We start from the raw sequence: 22,839 nt of genomic DNA, 5'->3' as shown, positions 1-22,839 counted from the left end.
ACTTCAGAAAGGTAATTTCGACTTTTAATCCAAATATGAGCTAGTATGGCATAGTTTTGTCTCAGTATGTCATTATTCGCTCATAAATACGATTGAATCGTAATTTCGATTGAATAAATCCCGATGTTCTGGTGTAAATCTGTCTCAGTCACTCCCGTTTTATTTATACACGCGCACGCACAGTTGCTATGAAGGAAGCGCCCCTGGTTACGCTCGTGTTGTCCAAATACCCACAATGCATCGCTCTCGGAGACTACATTATGGTGAATTCTGTGGTAACTTTAATGCCTTTTTCGTTGTTTTGAAGCATCTATATATTGTCGGTGATGTAGCGCTATAACTGTGCCGTATTTGAGCAGATCTGATCAGTCGTGTCGCGAGAGAGATTAGCTTTAGCTGCTAGCTTAGCCGTGATGATGCACAATATTTGCAGTTTATGTTATGAAATATTTACAGTTTATGTGTGTTTTGCAGTTCTTGCTGTCGTTGTCGTTTAACGTCAGGATCGTCCCGAGGAGATAATGTGTTGAAACATTAAACTCATCAGCCTGTGAGGAGGAAAACAGCGAGGAAGAGACAGAAATCTGTCCATCTGTCCATCAAATATACTATCGTGATCATATCAGTATAATATCGTGATCATATGTCATCATGGAGAGAGAGCAGCGGAATATCGTCATTCTGAACGCGTCGAAGCGAGAGCTGTTCAGCTCCAGCTCCGGGTTCAAGAGCCTGCAGAAGAAGCTGAGAGCTCAGTGGAGGATCCAGAGGTGAACATGTTATTCTCATCATCTACACCACTAAACACCAGTTACACACACATGCAGCGAATAAAAGACTGCCAATGAATGATTATGAATTCATGTGATCTGGTGGCAGTTTCATTAAGAACTGGATTGACCAGCAGGAGTGGTCAGTCTTACTTCATATTCAGATGAGGCCAGTCTACACTGTGTTACTAAAATATAGAAGCCTGTTTCTGCTACAGAATAAAAACATAAAATAAAAATGTAATTCTGACTTTTTCTGAGACTTGCGGGAAGTTAGAATTGTGAGATTTAAACTATTTACTTATAAATTGAGATGAGAAAAAAGAATTGCAAGAAAAGGTTAGAATTGTGAGTTTTAAAGTCGCTATTTTCTTAAAATAAAATAAACCCTGAGAATTCTGAGATGTTAACTCAGAATTACGAGATGTTACTCAGAATTACGAGATGTAACTCAGAATTACGAGATGTAACTCAGAATTACGAGATGTAACTCAGAATTACGAGATGTTACTCAGAATTACGAGATGCTAACTCAGAATTACGAGATGCTAACTCAGAATTACGAGATGCTAACTCAGAATTACGAGATGCTAACTCAGAATTACGAGATGCTAACTCAGAATTACGAGATGTAACTCAGAATTACGAGATGCTAACTCAGAATTACGAGATGCTAACTCAGAATTACGAGATGCTAACTCAGAATTACGAGATGCTAACTCAGAATTACAAGATGCTAACTCAGAATTACGAGATGTAACTCAGAATTACGAGATGCTAACTCAGAATTACGAGATGCTAACTCAGAATTACGAGATGCTAACTCAGAATTACGAGATGTAACTCAGAATTACGAGATGCTAACTCAGAATTACGAGATGTAACTCAGAATTATGAGATCTAACTCAGAATTACGAGATCTAACTCAGAATTACGAGATGCTAACTCAGAATTACGAGATGGAACTCAGAATTACGAGATGCTAACTCAGAATTACGAGATGTAACTCAGAATTATGAGATGTAACTCAGAACTACGAGATACTAACTCAGAATTACGAGATGTAACCTCAGAATTACGAGATGCTAACTCAGAATTACGAGATGCTAACTCAGAATTACGAGATGTAACTCAGAATTATGAGATGTAACTCAGAATTACGAGATGCTAACTCAGAATTACGAGATGTAACTCAGAATTACGAGATGCTAACTCAGAATTATGAGATGTAACTCAGAATTATGAGATCTAACTCAGAATTACGAGATGCTAACTCAGAATTACGAGATGCTAACTCAGAATTACGAGATGTAACTCAGAATTATGAGATCTAACTCAGAATTACGAGATGCTAACTCAGAATTACGAGATGCTAACTCAGAATTACGAGATGTAACTCAGAATTATGAGATCTAACTCAGAATTACGAGATACTAACTCAGAATTACGAGATGTAACCTCAGAATTACGAGATGTAACTCAGAATTATGAGATGCTAACTCAGAATTACGAGATGCTAACTCAGAATTACGAGATGCAAACTCAGAATTACGAGATGTAACTCAGAATTACGAGATGCTAACTCAGAATTACGAGATGTAACTCAGAATTACGAGATGCTAACTCAGAATTACGAGATGTAACTCAGAATTACGAGATGCTAACTAAGAATTACGAGATGTAACTCAGAATTACGAGATGCTAACTCAGAATTACGAGATGTAACTCAGAATTACGAGATGTAACTCAGAATTATGAGATGTAACTCAGAATTACGAGATGCTAACTCAGAATTACGAGATGCTAACTCAGAATTACGAGATGTAACTCAGAATTACGAGATGTAACTCAGAATTACGAGATGCTAACTCAGAATTACGAGATGCTAACTCAGAATTACGAGATGCTAACTCAGAATTACGAGATGTAACTCAGAATTACGAGATGCTAACTCAGAATTACGAGATGTAACTCAGAATTATGAGATGCTAACTCAGAATTACGAGATGTAACTCAGAATTACGAGATGTAACTCAGAATTACGAGATGCTAACTCAGAATTACGAGATGCTAACTCAGAATTACGAGATGCTAACTCAGAATTACGAGATGTAACTCAGAATTACGAGATGCTAACTCAGAATTACAAGATGTAACTCAGAATTACGAGATACTAACTCAGAATTACGAGATGTAACTCAGAATTACGAGATGCTAACTCAGAATTACGAGATGTAACTCAGAATTACGAGATGTAACTCAGAATTACGAGATGCTAACTCAGAATTACGAGATGTAACTCAGAATTACGAGATGCTAACTCAGAATTACGAGATGCTAACTCAGAATTACGAGATGTAACTCAGAATTACGAGATGTAACTCAGAATTACGAGATGCTAACTCAGAATTACGAGATGTAACTCAGAATTACGAGATGCTAACTCAGAATTACGAGATGTAACTCAGAATTACGAGATGTAACTCAGAATTACGAGATGCTAACTCAGAATTACGAGATGCTAACTCAGAATTACGAGATGTAACTCAGAATTACGAGATGTAACTCAGAATTACGAGATGCTAACTCAGAATTACGAGATGTAACTCAGAATTACGAGATGTAACTCAGAATTACGAGATGTAACTCAGAATTACGAGATGCTAACTCAGAATTACGAGATGTAACTCAGAATTACGAGATGTAACTCAGAATTACGAGAAAAAAGTAAAAGTTATGAGATCTAAACTAAAAAGAAAGTTACAATTACAAAATGTCCGAGGTGAAAAAGGCACAATTACCTTTATGTATTTATTTTTAAATTTCACATCAGAAACAAGCTTCCATGCTTAACTGTACATGTTCTGCAGCATCAAAGAGGAGCTGAGCTTGGAGAAGCTCCAGGGAGTGAAGTTATGGATCACCGCAGGCCCTCGAGAGAAGTTCACCGCCGCTGAGGTGAGAATCTGCTGCACGAATGCTCTGATGCCGTCAGACGCTCGGCTCTAATCGTCTGTGTGTCTGCTGTGCTTCAGCTGGAGGTCCTGAAGCAGTATCTGGACGCTGGTGGAGCGATTCTGGTGATGCTCGGAGAAGGAGGAGAAATGAAATATGACACTAACATCAACTTCCTCCTGGAAGAGTTTGGCATTATGATAAACAGCGGTGAGTGTGTCTTCATGTCGTCTGTACATCATAGTCTCATTATTGAAAACAACATTTTCACATTAATTCAATTATTTTGTGCCTCACAAAAATCTAAACTTGAATTTAGACGTTTTAAATCTGGGAAGAGATGTGTTCAAGTTTAAACTATTCTGAAATGGATCAGTTTTCTTGTATTGGATTTGCAGATGCAGTAATAAGGAACGTCTATTACAAATATTTCCATCCCAAAGAAGCTCTCGTGTCCAACGGTGTTCTGAACAGGTTTGTGTCTCCCATGTGGATTAAAATGTTTCTGTGTGAATTTGTGTGGAGATTATATTGAAGCAAAGCAGGATTTCTCAATCTGAATCTCGTTCTTTCAGGGAGATCAGTCGTGCCGCGGGTAAAGTGGTCACGGGAATGATTGATGAAGAAAATTCGGGGAATAATTCACAGTAAGCTTGAGCTGAACTTTCTATTTATGTTAATATGAACATCATCAGTCGTACAGGTCAGTGGATGATGAATGTTTGAGGAGTAACCGTACGGAGATACAGTGTTTTTACAGTTAAAGTGCCCTCTTATGCCGTTTTAAAGGTTTGTAATGTTGTTTCTCGTCTCCTACAACAGGTTCACATTCATCCAGGATCAAAAACACTTTAATTCTCTCATAATATCCACTGCAGCATCAGCTCTTTTCTCTCAGTGTCTGAAACGCTTCCATCAAGGATTCGGTCTCTAAACCCCGCCTTTCTGAGAGCTGCTCTGCTGTGATTGGTCAGAAACCAAACGCTCATTATCATATCTGAATCTCGCAGTGATACGAACAGTAACGACGGCGTCGGTTTTACCGTATCAATCTCAGCAGAAAACAGCGTCTTCTCGACATGAACGACACGAACCAAACTCTTCCAGTCTCAGATACAACTACAGTGATTGAGGGCGGGGCAAAGAGACGCTGTTCAGCCAATGAAGAGCAGAGGCGGGCATTATGCAAATTAGTTACAAACCTACGAGCAGGAAGTGAGACTCAATTACTGACGACTCGTTTCAGTTCAGAGTCGATTCTTTCTTTCGGGAGACAAAAACTCTGATTTTTGAATCTTTGCAGATCTTTTACATTCACAAACGTCTCTATCACACACTGTATGAAAGGGAATATTTTTGTTTTAATTTATTTAATTTACTAAGGGTTAACCTCATTTTAGAGGGGGTCTCAACATGTAGTGTAACACAATCAATCTGAAAAAGCATAACGGGGCACTTTAAAGTCCCACATCAGAACAAGTAATGACTTTATTTGATGATTAAACAGGGCGCTGACGTTCGTATACCCTTACGGAGCCACACTGAATGTGATGAAGCCGGCGGTGGCCGTCCTGTCCACTGGATCCGTGTGTTTTCCTCTCAACAGGCCTGTTCTGGCCTTCCATCAGCCGAAGGTGCGTCCAGTCAGTGTGATTATCTGTGTTCAACTGTCCTTATTCTGTGCTTTAACGTCTCTGTTTGTGTCAAGAACGCCGGCAAGTTGGCAGTTCTGGGCTCGTGTCACATGTTCAGCGACCAGTACCTGGACAAGGAGGAGAACAGTAAAATCATGGTAGGATATTCACTGTTACTGATGGTGAAGATTCAGGGTTTGTTCAGTGTGTGCTAAACTCTAGATTAGCAGTGTTTTGCTATTGCTCACACTTTGAACAAACCCTGACCCTTAACCTTCTCCAATCACTCGTCCTACACCGATTCTGTCAGTGATAAAACCTCAAATCATGTGGTTCACGGCTGGAGCACACTACACAGCGTTTGACCAGATTATCATATGATGTGTGTGTTGCAGGATGTTGTGTTCCAGTGGCTCACGACCGACGGCGTTCCTCTCAACCAGATCGATGCAGAGGACCCGGAGGTGAGTCACATGATTAACCCGGTTCAGCCTTCATATCTTCAATCTCAGTACGGTAGTGTTCAGAGTCATGGGGTTCTGTGAAAAGAGTCTCTTCTGCTCACCAAAGCTGCATTTATCTGATGAAATATACAGTAAAAACAGTGAAATATTATTCCAATTTAAAATATCTGTTTTCTATCTGAATATATAGTAAACTACATTTTCAGCATCATTACTCCAGTCTTCAGTGTCACATGATCCTTCAGAAATCATTCTGATATGATGATTTGCTGCTCAAGAAACATTTATGATTTTTATCAGCTCATATTTCTGTGGAAACCGTCATGTATTTAATTTTTCAGGATTCTTTGATGAACAGAAAGTTCAGAAGAACAGCATTTATTTGAAACAGAATCTTTATAACATTATAAATGTCTTTACTGTCACTTCTGATCAGTGATCATGTGATTCTAACAGCAGCACAGCTCACGTTCAGGACTGACTGATGTTGTTCCTTTGATTTTTCCCAGATCACGGACTACACCATGCTGCCGGACACTGGGAGTCTGTCGGAGCGTCTGAGGGTGTGTCTGCAGGAGGGAGACGAGAATCCGCGAGATTTCACATCTCTTTTTGACACGTCTCTGCTGAAGCTGCACACAAACACTCTTCCCTCAGTGCTGGAGTAAGACGCCTTCAGCTCACGCTCATGTTGTGTTCAGACACACACACACACACACACACACACACACACACACACAGTCTGTCATCGAGCGGTTCCTGTGTGCTTTAAAAACACGAGTTGGTAGAATAAAGAACTTACCGTGACATGAGTTTGTGTTCTCGGCCAATCAGACATGCGTCGAAAAATATTAATAACTAATTATTGTCTGTATTTTCAGTTCTTACAAGCAGCTGAATGTAAAACATGAAGCTCTGCAGCTGATCACGCCTCAGTTTGAAACACCTCTGCCTCCTCTGCAGCCGGCCGTGAGTCTCTCACACACACACACACACACACACACAAACTGTTTTCACTTTCTGTGACTCAAACTTTGTTTCTGCTGATGTAACTGAGGTCACATGGGTGGAGCCAATTACATCATTGCTTACTTTTCACAATCTAAGGGAATGATCAAATCAGTGCAGCGTGATTATGATCTGCTTATAATGAGTGTGTGTGTGTGTGACGGAGGCTGTGTCGTGTGTTCAGGTCTTTCAGCCGGCGTTTAGGGACCTTCCTCCTCCCATGCTGGACCTCTTTGACCTCGACGAGACCTTCTCCTCTGAGAAAGTGAGGCTGGCTCAGCTCTCAAACAAGTGTGAGTTTCTACCGTCGGTTCAGAACGCACACATCTGTAATGCCGTCATTGTTCAAGGCGATTGGTAACGGATGTGTCGTCTTCTCGAAGGTACCGACGATGATCTTGAGTTCTATGTGCGTAAATGTGGAGACATCTTAGGAGTGACGGGGAAGCTGGACAAGGAAAAGCGAGATGCCAAGCACATTCTGGAGCACGTCTTCTTCCAGGTGGTGGAGTTCAAGAAGCTCAATGTAGTAAGTTGAACACGGAAACATTTCTGTTTTATTTGGCCAAGATTTCATTTCTTATCATCATTCGTGCACCACATGTTTCTAACCTGTAGGATTTTCACACTGTTAGTGAGGGCGATTTACACTGCAGAACTTCAGTTTCATTCAGAAGACTATAGAATATCAATATAGATTAAATAATGTTAAACACATGATATTTGTATATGGTGTTTTATTGGTTCTTTATGGAGTTATGAAAAAGCACAGCTTGAACATGCTACCCACAATCTCTCTTTCTGTTTGACAGAAGGTAAAAAATAATGTAAATAAGGGTAATTAAATTACATTTTATTTTTGGGTGAATTATCTTTAAGTCATCATGAAACAGAAGTCTCTTCTCTCCACCGTGACGAATGAAACGCTTCTCAAACAAGAACAAATGTAGGGCGGGGCTTGATTTTGTCTGTGGGGAATTGATTGGATGGTTGTGGTTTGCTATTGGTGGATCTCATGTGAGTGACAGGTTGCCCCGCCCTCAACATCAGAGAAGAGATGATGCAAGAGGAAGATATTCTGATTCTAGATTACCAGAACATGAATTTAACACAATAATGATAAATCATTTCTCTTTCCTCAAGGAGCATGACATCGACACCACAGAAGCACGGTTCAACATGTACTGAAGCAGACCGTGGAGCTGACGAGTATCAGATGTGTGTGTGTGTGTGTGTGTACAGTATAAACACTCAAACTGCACATTGCTTCAAGAACAGTCAGGTGTGCTTCATCATAACTATGGTTTAAAGAATTCACAATTGTAATATTTGACTTTTTTCAATAAATATCCGAGTTTTGTTTTCTCATGTTGGAACTTATTTGTATTCACGCACATTTTCATCCAAATCCAGTATTCAAGAATGATTCTGACACACTGAAAAAGCATCTTTCTGCATAACACTGATTCTCTATTTTCATTGGTCCTAGAGCCTCTCATGTGACACTCATTACAGCTCTTGGAGTCACGAACGGAAAATTTTTGTTTGTGTTTTCCATGTACAGATGATACCGTTGTCAAAAAGATCCCATTCACATTTAATCATGAAGACCACTATAAGGGCTGTGTTCTGCTGCCGGGCCAGTAGATGGCGACGTCACTTCCTAGAGAAACACTACACACCTGTAGACTGAACACACAAAATGCATTTCATGTTTCTGTAGTTTACTCAGAACCATAACGGTATCACTTTCAAAAACTTTGAAACTTGTTTTCCAATTTTTGTCTTTTCAGTCCCCAAAACACTGTTGTGTAAATGAACGTCCAAAACAACGTTTTTCTAATTTGAAAACAGTTGTGTGTGAACGGCCCTATAATGTGCACTTCTCGGTCACTCCAGGAGCAGGGTTAGGAACCGCTGCTATGGTTCACTGTCACATGACCACATGTTCCCTCAGTTTTATTGGCATGTTGATGTGAGCCAATCACCTGAAGCTAAACGCTGGGTGACGAGTCACATGTTCCTCACACAGGAGGTGATAGTTGATGTGCTGCAGCTGTTCAGATCACGGTTTAACACTTAGGACAGTACGGTACAATCTTACACATGTGAGACCCATAAATTAATAATGTTCAAAATAATACAGCCATAACTTTTCCTGACATATTTTGGCCTTTTTAAAGACACGTGTCACTCGTAGGCTGATGTGGAAAACTGACTTTAGCAGTGTGAATCTCTCACCCAACACTGATCATCTTCAGCAGACTCGTTATACACTTTAACACTTTATTTTGATGAAAAACATTCTAGAAACACATTAATAGTACAAATATATTTACACAATCACAGGTGCTGTTCATCACATCATCTGTGAAACAGCAGAAGGTCAGAACGAGCTATATTTAGATGTTTTTATACCTAAAACACGGTGTGCATCACATGGCCAAGTTGGATGAGCTCAGTTCCTCTCGGGGATCTGGGACTGCCGGAGCCGACCCCTGCCAGACCGTCTCCCTCCAGGAGCGCTGGAGCTCCTCTGAAGACGTCCGCAGCGAGACCTCCGGAGGCGCCGGCGGGTTGATGGGACTCCACGAGGACTCCAGACATGACTTGGGGCTCTCGACTATGGCCTTCACGAGGGACACCTCCCATGAGGGGTGGGTGGCGGTCAGGTCCACGCAGGACAGGTCCAGCGAGCTGGCCAGGACGGGCTTCTGAAGCCGGATTCTCTCGTAGGGCGTGGAGGACTTTCCTTCCACCGGGCTGCTCAGCGCCAAGCTCAAGGCGTTTCCTGGAGAGAGAACGTTCTTGTTGAGAGCAACTAAAGGTGATAAGAGGCTGGAGTAGTTCAGACACGGGTTGGGCTCCGAGTACTCCAGCACAACGCCTTTACTGGGCCTCAGGAACCCGTCGACTGACACCGCTGACAGGGACAGACTCTGGTCCGTGCAGAACCCTCTGTCAAAGTCAGACATGGACGGGCCCTCGCCGCTCACGGTCAGCTCTGTGAAACAAACAGTGTGTTACTGCTGAGAAAGCTCTGTTAGACTTCATTTAAAACATCAAAATTTGTGTTTATTTAATATATATGTTAGGACTTCACCAGGTCTGTCCCGTCCTGAATCCATTAGGAAAGTGTGGAGTTGATTAGACTCAGCTTGCATTTATAGCTGCGCTTGATTGGGCCATTAATGAGCAGTTCTCCATCTACTGGCTGCTTTAGGGATTGCAGTGTTGCCAAGTCTAGCGTTTTCCTGCGGGATTGGGCTACTTTAACACTGATGCCAAATAACGATATTTATCCCCTGAATTTTACCAGAGGAATCCCAAAAACACAGATTTTACCCCCCTTGAAGCGCGATTGGGCTAGTTTTGAGTTTTTTGGCGGGTTTTGTTGTGAAAATCTGGCAACCTTGATCGGCTCATTTTACCGACTCGTTCAGCAGAATGAACTAATCTGTATTCAAATCCTTTTAATAAATAAAATGAATAAAATTAAATTTAATAAAACAAAAATGATATTATCAATAGCTAAATTCTTCAAACACGTCCATCTTTGATTGTTATAGTAAAATATAAAAGATGTTATAATCGAAGATAAATGATGAGAAACAGAAATTTGTTTACTCGTTGAGCTCTTAGTAATTTGCAACGTGGAAAAAAAAAAAATGTTTACGAACGACCAAAAACTAATTTAGTCATGCATATTTATATTAATTAAACACATTGTAAAATTGTTCCCTATTAGGACAGTATGTTCCGATTTTAAATTATCAGAGGTTTCTAAATTAATAACTGCAATTTATTCAAAACAAATACATATTGTAGATGTTTCTGACACATTTTGTTAATTTTAAAGTACATTAAAACTATTTTTATCACTTTACCGTGATTCCAAAAAAGAAGCGCGTCAATGTGTTTCCGAGCGCGCACGCACTGCGTCCTGTGCTTAGGAAGGTGCGCGCGCAGCGTGTGTCTGTGACGTCGCTCGCGGGAATGGCTGAGAAAAAGAAGCGCGAGATAGAAACTTGGGCGCGCAGGAGCTGATGTTTATCCGGCGCTGTTTAATGAAAACTATTATTATATTTGATCATCTATCTCATTAACATCACAGATGTTTTTGCGTGTGTGTGTGGCGCTCACTGTGTGCTCGTGAAGTGTGTTTTATTGGTGTGTTTAGAACAAACTTTAGGGAAATGTCGTGGTGGGCGCGCGGGTAAGTACAGAGTTTATTATTGTCGTGTTTTGTGTAATAAAGTTTTACTTTAGGCATGAAAATGAGCTCGAGAGATCATTAAACACAATGATTGTGACTGTAGAGATTGTTGACATGAATGATGTCGTGAACCCGCCGAATATAATAATATAAGAGCACAAAGAGAGACTCGCGCTGCGAAACTGACCAGATTACAGTCAGACTGTGTTTATAATGTTATTAATAACACAAACCACTGTAATGGGTGCGTTTAAATAAGAACTGAGAGATGTGGATGACATTTATTGAGGATATCAGCCAGTAGATTGAGAAAGCTGATGCTTTACATTCGCATTATTCTATCTAGAGTGATGAAATTATGACTTTATTATCGCTGATGTTTAGTCAGAAATGACGCTGAGATGTTCAAACCTGTCGATGATGAACATTATCTGATGTGAACACACTCAGAGAAGATCAACACACAGCTGCCAGTGTTTGCTGATCTGTAGACAGAGATGTTTCCCAGCCCTTAATGAGTGTGTGTGTGTGTGTGTGTGTGTGTGTGTGTGTGTGTGTGTGTGTGTGTGTGTGTGTGTGTGTGTGAGCAGTGAGGAAGAGGAGGAGGCCATGTGTCAGGACACAGACTCTGATGTCGCTGACCAGAAGGATTGTGGGAAAGTGAAGGTGAAATGGACGCAGGAGGAGGTACAGTGATCATGTGATCAAACACATCTCTTGGCCTTATATTGCTGAAATCATAGACAGTAATAACAACATTATGCGTCACCCAAAGATGAGATTATTCATAAGTCAAGAGGCTGATGTTACACACATCCTTCCAAAGACTAACGTTTACACTCCAGTGTTTATATGTGAATGAAAGACTCGCTCGATTCCTGTGATTCTTGTACTTCTTAATGTGTGAATGTTTTGGTTGTTTGATCTGATGAGAGAATAAATGCACACGTTTACCGTCTCATGGGTTATTCAGCTTCAATCCCAAAGAACTTTGTTGAAAATAAAGCTTATATTGGATTTTCCAGGATGATAAGCTGCGGAAACTGGTGCTGAACGTCGGACCAAATGACTGGAAATACATCGCTGGCTTTTTACCTGTGAGTGTGTTCGCCTCAATGATGAGAGACTCGTTGTTGTTCTGCCAAACATTTATTCATCTCCACATTAATGTCTCCATTAAACGTGTCCGTTGTTTCATCATGAAGAGCCGATCGGAGCATCAGTGTCAGCATCGCTGGTTCAAAGTTCTGGATCCGGATCTGGTCAAAGGACCCTGGACCAAAGAGGAGGACGAGAAGGTGTGTTTCATCAACTCCGACTAAAGATTTAAGCCATTAGTCGATGAGCCGCAGGAGAAATACTGAACCATAATAGTGAACATTTAATATTGTGTTTGATTCATTTTGACCTGAAGAGGATATTCTGTTTCCTGAAAATGTTAATGTGATCACATTGGACAAACTAGCTGAGTTTGCTCACACAGGCAATAACTGCTTCCTGACATTTTTGGGTTAATTTTTGTACTTTTTTTGTTACACTTGTGGTAAAAAATGACAAAAATAACTTAAAAATATGCTGTATTATCACCAGTTACTGGATTCAATCTTTTCGTCAACTTGTTCTCTTTCAGATAGGAGAGGATTAGTGTTTCTTTATGAAACAGACTGATTTTACGCCTCAGTAATCGTCTTTGACTGGGAACACAAATGTGATTTTGTGCAAAATAAAAGCGTTTAAAAACAAACTTCCTGGTTAAACATTAAAGCACACAAAAAATGTCCATACTTTGTTGAATATTGGTAAATTATCCACTTTTTTCACTCAGAACCTTAAGAGCATGAGCTCGGATCAATCAGATCCAAAAAGAAATTGTAAACAAGTTGACGAAAAGATTGAATCCATTATTTGGTGATGATAATAATATCAATAATATAATTTATGACCGGGAACATCAAAGCTGTCAGTGTTTTCATCACCGCATCAAGAACACCACATGACCTTCTGAGATCAAAAACTAAATAAATTACCTAAAATATAAGTAACATCTGAAATTAAAGGAATATATTTTCATAATGTAGGACACGAGTACAGTTGAATAAATAAATATACAGCAAACTGAAAGGGTTAGAAGAGAAATATCAGTGCAAACATTATCAGCCTTGACAACAAATGTAATCTCGGGTAAAAACATAAACATGATATAATGAAACGAACTGAAAAACTGACCGTTATGCTGTTCCTGATTCACCGTCGCTGGTGTTCCTTCCGTCAGTCTTCACACGTTATGAGAGAGAGCACGAGTTATCAGGGAGGAGCTCCGCTCTCGCTCACTATGGCTTTGAGAGGGACTCCGCACAAACACTTGGATACGCACATCATATCGTCACACATTCATCTAGTTCACATTAGTGCGAGCGGCTGACGTTAGGCTGCTGCTGTGTTTCAGTGAGTCATGTTTGAGGTCACACATCATCCTTTATCCTCATGCAGTGTAAATATTAACAGTGGAAACTCACATGGCAATTTCTTCACCAGTAATCCTGACCAATCAATGTGTGTTGCTCTGTCAGGTGATTGAGCTGGTGAAGAAGTACGGCAGCAAGCAGTGGGCGATGGTGGCCAAACACCTGAAGGGCCGTCTGGGAAAGCAGTGCCGGGAACGCTGGCACAACCACCTCAACCCAGACGTCAAGAAGTGCTCGTGGACCCCGGAGGAAGATCTCATCATCTACAAGGCTCACTGCGTGCTGGGAAACCGCTGGGCGGAGATCGCCAAACTGCTGCCCGGAAGGTCTCAGATTTGATCTATTTTCATAATCGACTAGACGCTCTGAATGACTCGTCGACTGCTTGGCTTTTAACCCTGTAAAACCTGACATGACAAGAAAAACCTTTGTGTTTTTTGTTGAGTATCATGTGATCCATCAGGCTTTTATGGCTCATATAGTGAGAATATAGAAATATACCATTCAGAGGCTCAAACTGAGCAAAAATATATGCAAATGAGTGCAGATGATGCATGTAAATATCAATATCTGCCAATAATGTCTTAGTAGGATGAAATTTAAATGCTTAGATTTATGAACAAACGATGATTGAGAGATGAACAAATAAACCTTCTTCAAAAGATGATGGTCATATTATACTCATGATTTGGATAATGAAGTCCAGTAAGTGTTCATCTTGAAATATAACTAAGAACAAAAATTGTTATTTTTCCTTTATAAAAATCAACAGCCTAAAGCTGGATGTTTTTGCAATTACACTAAAAGGCCGTTTACTTGCTGAGTGTAAATCATGAAGCGTGAGCCTCTGATTACAAGTTCTGTGTATTTCTGCACGTTTGTTTCTCAGAACAGACAATGCGGTGAAAAACCACTGGAACTCCACCATCAAGCGTAAGGTGGAGACGGGTTATTACACCGGTGTGGACACGACGCTCCACGAGCTCCAGCAGACCGAGAGCGACGAGACCGGCCAGCAGCAGGTGCGCTCAGCCGTGATTCTGACTGACACCATTAACCGCTGATGAGGTCTGAGTTTAACGTGTGTGTGTGTGTGTGTGTGTGTGTGTGTGTGTGTGTGTGTGTGTGTGTGTGTGTGTGTGCGCAGGTGGAGTTCTGCTATGACGGAGCCAGTGAGGGACTGCCAGGAGAAGTCATAAAGCGGGTATAAGCATGAAAACACAGTCTTAAAAACATTATATACACACAAATTCAGTTTTAGGCCTGCTACTCACATCCTATTTAGAAGCAGTTACTTTGTTCAAACCCTGATTTAACAAACAAGCATATATATATATATATATATATTTTCATGACTTACAGGCTTGTTTATTCACAGGATCCTGAAGCACATGAGAAGGTCACCACTGCTCCACAGAAAACTGCTTCTCCCAAGACACCAAAAGCTCCAACAACCCCCAAAAGTGAAGGCGGAGACTCTAACGTGTCCACCTGGGTGATGGACAGCTCCGGATTCCTGTCTCCGTCAGCGGCCCCGACCCTGAAGGAGGTGATGGAGCTGATGGACGGGGTGAGTTAGACCCTGAAAACTGCATATTATAGTGTGAGCCACAGCATCATGACAGTCACGGGTGAAGCGAATATCGCCGCTGTTTGAGCAGCACACAAAGCACTCACAGCATGTTGGGTAAGTGAGTGACCATAATCCTGGTTTGTTCCTGGAGGATCTGGAGGGCTGGTGTACGATGTCGGACTTCGAGCTGCCGGAGGAGAGCCAGAGCTCCGAGCTGCTGCAGTTCCGTCTGGAGGGAAGCGCCCTGCAGGAGCTCAGCAAGGGCAGCAAAGGAGAGCTCATCCCCATCTCCCCCGGCGGAGCCACGCCCCCGTCCATCCTGAGCCGCCGCAGCCGCCGCCGCATCGCCCTCTCGCCCGACCCCAACGACTCCATGACCCCGAAGAGCACGCCGGTCAAGATCCTGCCCTTCTCTCCCTCACAGGTGCGCTCTTCACAAACGAAGCAATTCAAAATGTTACACTTGAACTGTTAAATAAAATAGTGAAGACGGAGAACAGATCTGTGTTTCTGTAGGCCGAATCCACAAAAACACGATACGATTTTTTCATTGGCTTTTGGATTGAACACAAAAGATTTTTACACATTTTGTTCATGATCATCTTCACAAATGACAACTTTATGAATTTTGAAGCTTAAATCCAATCAGCAGAAGTGAAAATCTAAACGTTGGCTATAAATCATCTACACCACGGTCACCTCGTTAGTTTGTGTTCAGCACTGACCTCGTTTCAGTTATTCAACAAAAACCCATTCAAAACACATTGACTTCAGGATGATGGAACCAGAAGTGCTAAAATTGTACCCGTTTCTGGGGTTTTGGCCTACAAAAAACACATAGGAGCTATCAGGGTCAAGATAAAAGTCAGATCAGCCAAACTAAAACGCAACAATGCTGATAAAAAATGGCAAATATTGACCAATATAAGTTCTTCAGTATCCAGCCTCATGTCATGCCTGAAACATTTCATTGTTTTCGGCCATCGATATACTTTGTTCACGTCACACAGCGTTGTCCGCGTGAACTCTGTGTTTTCAGCATGTGCGCTTGATCGGAGTGGGATAGATGCTAATGTGTGATCTGAATGAATATAAATATAATCAGTTATGATTTCCACTCATCCCTTTTCTTTAATAAATGGTTTAAAGCTAAAATGTGAGGTTTAACATTTCACAAAACTTGTATTATTTTAAATATAAAGTACTTTAAATGTCATGTTTTGAACGTTATCATAGCCCACATGACATTAACTGTATTTGATTTAAGAAGACTGTTTTGTTTCAGAAAGGCTTCAGTGTTCAGCGCTTCAGTGACACTGCGTTCATTTCATATTTCTTTACTGTAAAATAGCCTTTAATTGTAATATTATCCTAATGTTTTCACAGTTCCTCAACATGTGGACCAAGCAGGACACGCTGGACCTGGAGAACCCGTCTCTGACCTCCACGCCGGTGTGCAGCCAGAAGGCGGTGGTCACGACCCCGCTGCACCGGGACAAAACCCCGCTCACGCAGAAGGAAAACTCTCTGTACGGCTCTGCGTTCCTTCACACACCGCTGGATTCAGATCACTTGACTTCCTGTGTCACTGTTAAACCTCTGTTTCCGCTCCTGTAGGTTCATCACACCGAATCACAAGTCTGATCTGGACACGACGCCCCGGACGCCCACTCCGTTTAAGAACGCCATGGAGAAATACGGCCCTCTGCGGCCACTGGTGAGACCATCTTCTAATAACTGAGGTTAAAACTAAGCTGAAGGTTGACCTCTTGTTTGATATTCTAGTTTTGATGCTTTGAGATGAAGAAAAAAAAGTTTTTTGTGTCTTTGGTTTGGTTTTCTTAAGCCTCCGACACCAAATCTGGAGGAGGACCTTAAAGAAGTGTTGCGCAGCGAAGCCGGAATTGAGTTGATCGTAGAAGATGAAACTCCTACTGAGAAGAAACGCAAACAAGTGGTAAGAGAGGAAAGAGAATGTCATGAATGAACACAGTTTCCACTGTGCCATTAATGCATCTCTTAAAGGGACAGTTCACCCTAAATTCAGTATCAACCCATCATTCACTCACCCTGCTGTTGTTCTAATGCCGTACGCCCTTCTTTCTTTTTTGGACCACAAAAGAAGAGTTTCAAAAAAAAAAATGTCCCGCTCGCGCTCGTCCATAATATGAATTAATCTGCCATTTTTTTGTAATCTCAGTGTTGTTCATCACAGCACCAAATACTGAATACTTTAAAATGACTTAAAAGGATATTTATTTTCAAACCTAAACATTTTTATATTTTAATCTGGACTACAACATGCCCTTATGATTAGAAATGTTCTGATTATTTGTTATTGTTCAGTAAAACTTTGAAAACATACAGCTTCATTAGTTAACGTGTTAATTCATTATCACTAAACTGACAATAAAAGTACTTATAAAGTATTAATTATTATTAATTAATGTTAATTTCTTAGTTACTATTTAATAACATTACTAAAATCAAAATAACTTATTTAATGGACTTGAGATAAAACTAACAATGATCAGTTGTGTTTCTAAACTAACATTAACAAAAAATAACACTTTCTGTAACAAATGTAGCTGTTGCTCAATCTTAGTTAATGCATTAAATAAAGTGTTATCTGTTGTTCTTTATAGCCTAATTCTTTCAGTCAGAGTTGTTTTTGTTTTATTACAAAAAGAGTTCTTTAACCTGTTAAACTATAACAAAAATGGTTTTGCAACTTATTTTAATATTGTGATAATACCGTATACCGTGATAAAAGCCTCATCAATTAATCGCAACATGAAAATTTGATACCGTCACATGCCTAACCGTGGCTCTAATAGAGTCTCATGAACAGAGTCGAGCAGCCAAGGGCAGGATTTTCATTCAGTTATATATTAATATTCGGTTTGTTTTTCACCAAACTCTATTGTAAACCCCAGAAGACTGTGATTATTTGACACGGTCACATTCTGTGATGCTTTAGCCACTGTAAAAGCTTGAAGCGGTTGCTGTTCACTGCCGTAATATGGACGAGTGTGTCCTGGTCCAAAAAAGAGAGAGGGGCTCATGGGATTAGAACGATACTAGTGTGAGTAACTGGCGGCTGAATATTGAACTATGCGTTTAACGTACGGAGGTTTGCAGTGAGGGTCTAGGGTTCTGAAACCACAGCACAAACTAACACGCTGCTGATCATGCAGTATTATTTAAAAAAGTTCAATATTGATCTTAAAATAAATGGTAACACTTTATTTTAGTGCCATAGTTACATGTTACTACATGTACTTACTGTAGTAATAACAGTAAATTATGCATAATTACAAGTAACTAACCCTAACCTTAACTCTATAGTAACATCATAGTTAATTAATAGTACTCAGTACTTATTTGAGTAATTACAATGTAACTACTGAACTGTAAAATAAAGTGTAACCAAATAAATTAAAACATGTAGCTTTCAAGTATTTCTCAGTTATGTAAACCCTGCTTTCATCAAGTATTTATTCCAAAAACATTACAGATGAGTAAATTCTCAAATTAAAGAGGTAATTTAAGTTGGCTCAGTGTTTTAACATGCCTGTTAGGATGTGCAGTGTTTTACTCTCACTAATGAGATGTAGTTTACACTTTTCCTTTAACCCTGTAAAGCCTGACATGTACTGCAATAGTCAGAGAAACAAAAAATTTATGTATATATTGTTTTTAATATGGAAATGTTTTAGACAAAATAATTTTATTTATTTTTTTTTATTTTTTTTTCAAATGGCATGTGACGTTTTTTTTTTGTTGAATATCGTATTTGATAGTGTTTCCCACAGGATTTAGTGAGTCTGGTGGTGGACCTCGGTTCCTCTAGGACAGGAGAAGGGCCTGAAGGGCCGGTGTGTCTGCAGAGTTTAGCTCCAACCCTAATCATACACACCTGAAGCAGCTAATTAAGGTCCTACTAAGCATACTAGAAACTTCCAGGAAGGCCTGCTGATGCAAGTTGGAGCTAAACTCTGCAGGACACCGGCCCTCCGGGAACAAGTTTGGGGACCCCTGCTCTAGGAAGAAATTCCCATCCCATGCAAATTAGACAACATTTTTTATGATCACATTTTTATTGTGGGGAGCAAAACACCCTGCGCTACACCTGTGATGATGATTGAGAGATGAACAAATGACCCTTCCTCAAAAGATCATATTTGAGACTCGCATGTGAATGGAGTAAACCTGAGCTGCTTCAGTCCAGTCGGCGTTCATCCTGAAATGTTACGTACAATATAAAGGCTTTTCTTGTTTCTATAAAAATACTTTTCAGTTGAAAGACACATGAAGTACGATCTGAAGGTGGACCGATGTTCTTATTACACTAATTGGCTTTTTATTCATCAGATCATCACATGATCATTTCGAGCTCTTACTGATCTGGTCGTTTCTTGTCGACAGATTTCTAAGATCAAGATGACTTGTTTGCTGTTGTCTTGAGTTGTTTGTCTCCTTTCACAGTATCGTCCTCCCATGAAGAAAGTGCGTAAATCTCTGGCTCTCGATGTCATCGACTGCAGCGAGACGGTTTCTGCCCGAAAGCAGCAGATCAAACACGCGGTCCGAGCGCATCAGAAGGTACAGAAGCGGACGGATGTGTGCCGTTTGCCCGGTGTCCCTGAACAGATTATAGAGCGAGTGTTGTTTTGATTTTGCAGGCTCAAACCGTGCGGCCGCTCCCTCTCGAGACGTCCTGTGCTGTGAAGGAGGAGAACCTGCTGGATCAGGGATTTATTCTGGGACCGAATGAGAGCGGGCTTCCCTCCAAACCTGCGCCGCAGATGCTGAAGATGACTCCTCCCCTTCCTGTGAGTGATGTCATTTACAGAACATTAGTTTTTACAATTCTTGCCAATTGTATGTAGTAATAAGACCGTCACAACACCGCTGTATCTGAGACTGGAAGAGTTTGGTTCGTGTCGTTCATGTCGAGAAGACGCTGTTTTCTGCTGAGATTGATACGGTAAAACCGACGCCGTCGTTACTGTTCGTATCACTGCGAGATTCAGATATGATAATGAGCGTTTGGTTTCTGACCAATCACAGCAGAGCAGCTCTCAGAAAGGCGGGGTTTAGAGAGACCGAATCCTTGATGGAAGCGTTTCAGACACTGAGAGAAAAGAGCTGATGCTGCAGTGGATATTATGAGAGAATTAAAGTGTTTTTGATCCTGGATGAATGTGAACCTGTTGTAGGAGACGAGAAACAACATTACAAACCTTTAAAACAGCATAAGAGGGGCAGTTAAACTGTGTTAATATAAAAATAGGCATTAAACAGTTGTTAAATTTCCACTGAAGTGTAATATATGCTGTAACGATGATTTCGTTTTTCCTCGTCTGATAGATGTCTCCAGCCTGGGAAACTGTCGTCTGTGGACGGACAAAAGACCAGCTGATCATGACGGAGAAAGCCCGACGGTACCTTCGCTCTTTAAAGTGTCACGCCCCGAACCGAGCCCTCATCCTCTCCTGATCCCGGCGCAGATGCTTCGGTTTTCTTTACAAAACATAATGTGGAAAATTTGTGTATGAATATGAACCCAATTACTGTTCCAGAATAGACTCTTTCTGATAATGCTCTCGTCCCGTTTCCTGTGGCTTATTAGTGCATTCAGAACTCATTTTACTTCATTTAACCCTGTATAATAAGTGTTGCTCTTTTGTTTTATTTATGTGTTGTCGACCTGTTATCGATGTGGCAGCGAACATTTTAAATGCCAAGCTGGGGAAATATATATTCAGGGATCTCAGTATCTTTTTATCTTCTGTTGACATTTTCTGCGTTTCTGTAAGGATAAGTAGACGTCTGCGAGAGGTCATGTGACGCACCAGCTGTTTGTACAGTTTGTGTATTAAAAAAAAAAAATAGGTTGACAGTTTTTCCTGCTGTTCGGAAAGTATTATACATGTTGAAGTTTTGTAAAATAACTTTTAGGAGCTCGGAAGTCATGTGATGAGGCCTTAATTAAGTGTGCATAGAAACATGTTTTTTCTTTAAAAAAAAAAAGTAGATTATTGTATGCTATGAAAAAAATAAAACAGTTGTTTCGATGCTAACGCTGTATGTTTGTGGAATTCACATTCAGAATAACTAAATTTCAGGAAAACTGAAATAGCTGAACTCGAAATATAGTTGTGTTACACATTCTGAAACTTGAGTTTGGAGGGAAATTGTGATGAGCATGAAAAGTTTATATACAACATGTAAACACTGACCAAAGTTACATAGAATACATCATATATAACAATATTCTCCTCACAAATCACGTTTTGCTTCTGTGCCATTTTTCAAAGCAAATTAGGATCCAGATACACCTGTTCAGATCAGATCTGGATCAGCAGCTCCAAACAGGGTTTCATTCAGTGTGTCTACATGAAGAGGAGTCGTGTGTGTCACTTTAACTGCTTTTATTTGAAGAGAAACACACCCCTTTCCATTTTCACTTTCCTTTAAACTAACATCCATTTGGAGGCAATAAAGGAACAAATATGAGATGGAAGAAACATATTTCAAAGCTTTTGAGCTCATTTGCTAAAGATTCAATGGAAAGCAAATGTGTTAATTTATTTTTCCTCCCTCCCTTCAGGGTTTCCGTAGCACCTCATGTGACCCACAACAAAAACGAATATATACCTGCAGTAATGCGACTGTTAGGAATTTCTTACGACTGGTTCATTTCTGATTAATGTGGCAATGTGGTTTATATACAGTAAATAAAACAAAAAAAAATGAAAGCTAAATATGTTATTTTTGTTTAATATTGACAGCTGTTTGAGTATTACTTTATGTTGCCAAAATCTTTTATATTTTCCTGTACTGAAAAGCTTAATATCCTAGGGCCAGCTGTTCAAAAGTAATCTGACCGGATCAATTCTTGAAAATGGGTTGTTCAAAAGGAAAAAAAGGATTCTGAATTCAGATTAGATCCAATCTTGGTTTTGATCTGGATCAAATCAGTTTTTCAAAACTTTTTGGTAAGATTGAGTCCTTTGATCCCAAAAATCTGGATTATACTGATCCCATCAGAAGGGTGGATTTCAAGAACTAACATAAAACTTTAAAAATGGTCAAGAAATACATTTGAATCACATAATATACACACACATTTTATATTTTGCTCTTGATTAGTTTAACTGTTAAGATAAATTAGAAGCAGGCATTAGGCATATTTTGCCTTTCCGTAACGTACTGTAAAGTAAATAAAGATTTTGGAGCCATAAAATAATCCCCAAATCATAAATATCAAACAAAAATTTAATTTGAAGTGGTTTTTATCACTATTTGTAAACTACATTGCCACGATCTTGAGAGGAACCAGTCAAATGTTTGTGAGCTTCTCAGGTGAACACTACGCTGAACTTTCCTGAGAACACAAAACACTGCGTTCAAGTTTCATTATTTATAAATCCCATGTTTTGCTCTCAGATCATCATTTTTTTGTGCGTTTTTCACAGCAAAATAGGATTGGATCATCAACAGGGTTTCATTCAGTGTGTGTATTTAGAAGAGTCATGTGGGTCGCTTCCACCGCTTTTATTTGAAGAGAAACAAACTCCATTTTCACTGTTGGATATTGACAGCTGTTTGAGGGATTTTATGGTGCGAAAATCCTTTTACTTCCCTGTTCTGAAAGGCTGAATATCTACTTCAACAGTTAAACAGATCAAGAGCAAAATAAAAACATACATGTGTATATTGACAAAAAGAAACATTGACAAACATAT

The 22,839-nt window shown here is 40.1% G+C and overlaps 3 protein-coding genes across 5 annotated transcripts; 2 read left to right on the top strand and 1 right to left on the bottom strand.

Annotated features, from left to right (window-relative positions):
• The first annotated feature begins 172 nt into the window (after nt 1-172).
• Nucleotides 173-8,180, top strand: ift52 (intraflagellar transport 52 homolog (Chlamydomonas)). 3 transcript variants are annotated; one of them, XM_067387590.1, is made up of 14 exons: nt 173-263; nt 475-770; nt 3,641-3,728; nt 3,806-3,935; nt 4,124-4,199; nt 4,301-4,372; nt 5,233-5,359; nt 5,434-5,517; nt 5,755-5,823; nt 6,333-6,487; nt 6,705-6,792; nt 7,016-7,124; nt 7,215-7,360; nt 7,975-8,180. In XM_067387590.1, exons 2-14 carry the CDS (start codon nt 652-654, stop codon nt 8,017-8,019), a joined length of 1,308 nt encoding a protein of 435 aa, XP_067243691.1. In that variant the 5' UTR covers nt 173-263; nt 475-651; the 3' UTR covers nt 8,020-8,180. The 3 variants fall into 3 exon arrangements, with proteins under 3 accessions (XP_067243691.1, XP_067243690.1, XP_067243692.1); XM_067387589.1 differs by having other exon boundaries at nt 220-275; XM_067387591.1 differs by lacking the exon at nt 173-263 and having other exon boundaries at nt 282-770.
• A 920-nt stretch (nt 8,181-9,100) lies between these two features.
• On the bottom strand, nt 9,101-9,971 carry si:ch73-303b9.1 (uncharacterized). The gene is made up of 2 exons (XM_067387588.1): nt 9,935-9,971; nt 9,101-9,835 (listed from the first exon to the last, which is right to left on the bottom strand). The coding sequence occupies exons 1-2, from the start codon at nt 9,957-9,959 to the stop codon at nt 9,267-9,269; spliced, it is 594 nt and encodes a 197-aa protein (XP_067243689.1). The 5' UTR covers nt 9,960-9,971; the 3' UTR covers nt 9,101-9,266.
• Nucleotides 9,972-10,830: 859 nt separating this feature from the next.
• Nucleotides 10,831-21,145, top strand: mybl2b (v-myb avian myeloblastosis viral oncogene homolog-like 2b). Its single transcript, XM_067387586.1, has 15 exons — nt 10,831-11,047; nt 11,638-11,734; nt 12,073-12,144; nt 12,253-12,345; nt 13,618-13,838; nt 14,402-14,534; nt 14,660-14,716; nt 14,891-15,082; nt 15,237-15,509; nt 16,472-16,614; nt 16,703-16,802; nt 16,932-17,042; nt 19,574-19,690; nt 19,771-19,920; nt 20,459-21,145. Exons 1-15 carry the CDS (start codon nt 11,028-11,030, stop codon nt 20,585-20,587), a joined length of 1,908 nt encoding a protein of 635 aa, XP_067243687.1. The 5' UTR covers nt 10,831-11,027; the 3' UTR covers nt 20,588-21,145.
• Nucleotides 21,146-22,839: the final 1,694 nt, after the last annotated feature.

Source organism: Chanodichthys erythropterus, chromosome 6 (genome assembly GCF_024489055.1).
Source record: "Chanodichthys erythropterus isolate Z2021 chromosome 6, ASM2448905v1, whole genome shotgun sequence".
In the NCBI taxonomy this organism is placed as follows: domain Eukaryota; kingdom Metazoa; phylum Chordata; class Actinopteri; order Cypriniformes; family Xenocyprididae; genus Chanodichthys; species Chanodichthys erythropterus.
This window is presented reverse-complemented; position numbering and strand designations above follow the sequence as displayed.

Excerpts from the sequence above, each read along its gene's own strand:
- si:ch73-303b9.1 (XM_067387588.1), bottom strand. The coding sequence starts at position 9,959 with ATGGATTCAGGACGGGACAGACCTG. Across the intron at positions 9,836-9,934 it reads TTCAGGACGGGACAGACCTG|AGCTGACCGTGAGCGGCGAG; the intron begins GTGAAGTCCTAA and ends TTTGTTTCACAG.
- ift52 (XM_067387590.1), top strand. The coding sequence starts at position 652 with ATGGAGAGAGAGCAGCGGAATATCGTCATTCTGAACGCGTCGAAGCGA. Across the intron at positions 3,729-3,805 it reads AGAAGTTCACCGCCGCTGAG|CTGGAGGTCCTGAAGCAGTA; the intron begins GTGAGAATCTGC and ends GCTGTGCTTCAG. Across the intron at positions 5,360-5,433 it reads TGGCCTTCCATCAGCCGAAG|AACGCCGGCAAGTTGGCAGT; the intron begins GTGCGTCCAGTC and ends GTTTGTGTCAAG.
- mybl2b (XM_067387586.1), top strand. The coding sequence starts at position 11,028 with ATGTCGTGGTGGGCGCGCGG. Across the intron at positions 12,346-13,617 it reads CCAAAGAGGAGGACGAGAAG|GTGATTGAGCTGGTGAAGAA; the intron begins GTGTGTTTCATC and ends TTGCTCTGTCAG. Across the intron at positions 19,691-19,770 it reads CGGTCCGAGCGCATCAGAAG|GCTCAAACCGTGCGGCCGCT; the intron begins GTACAGAAGCGG and ends TTGATTTTGCAG.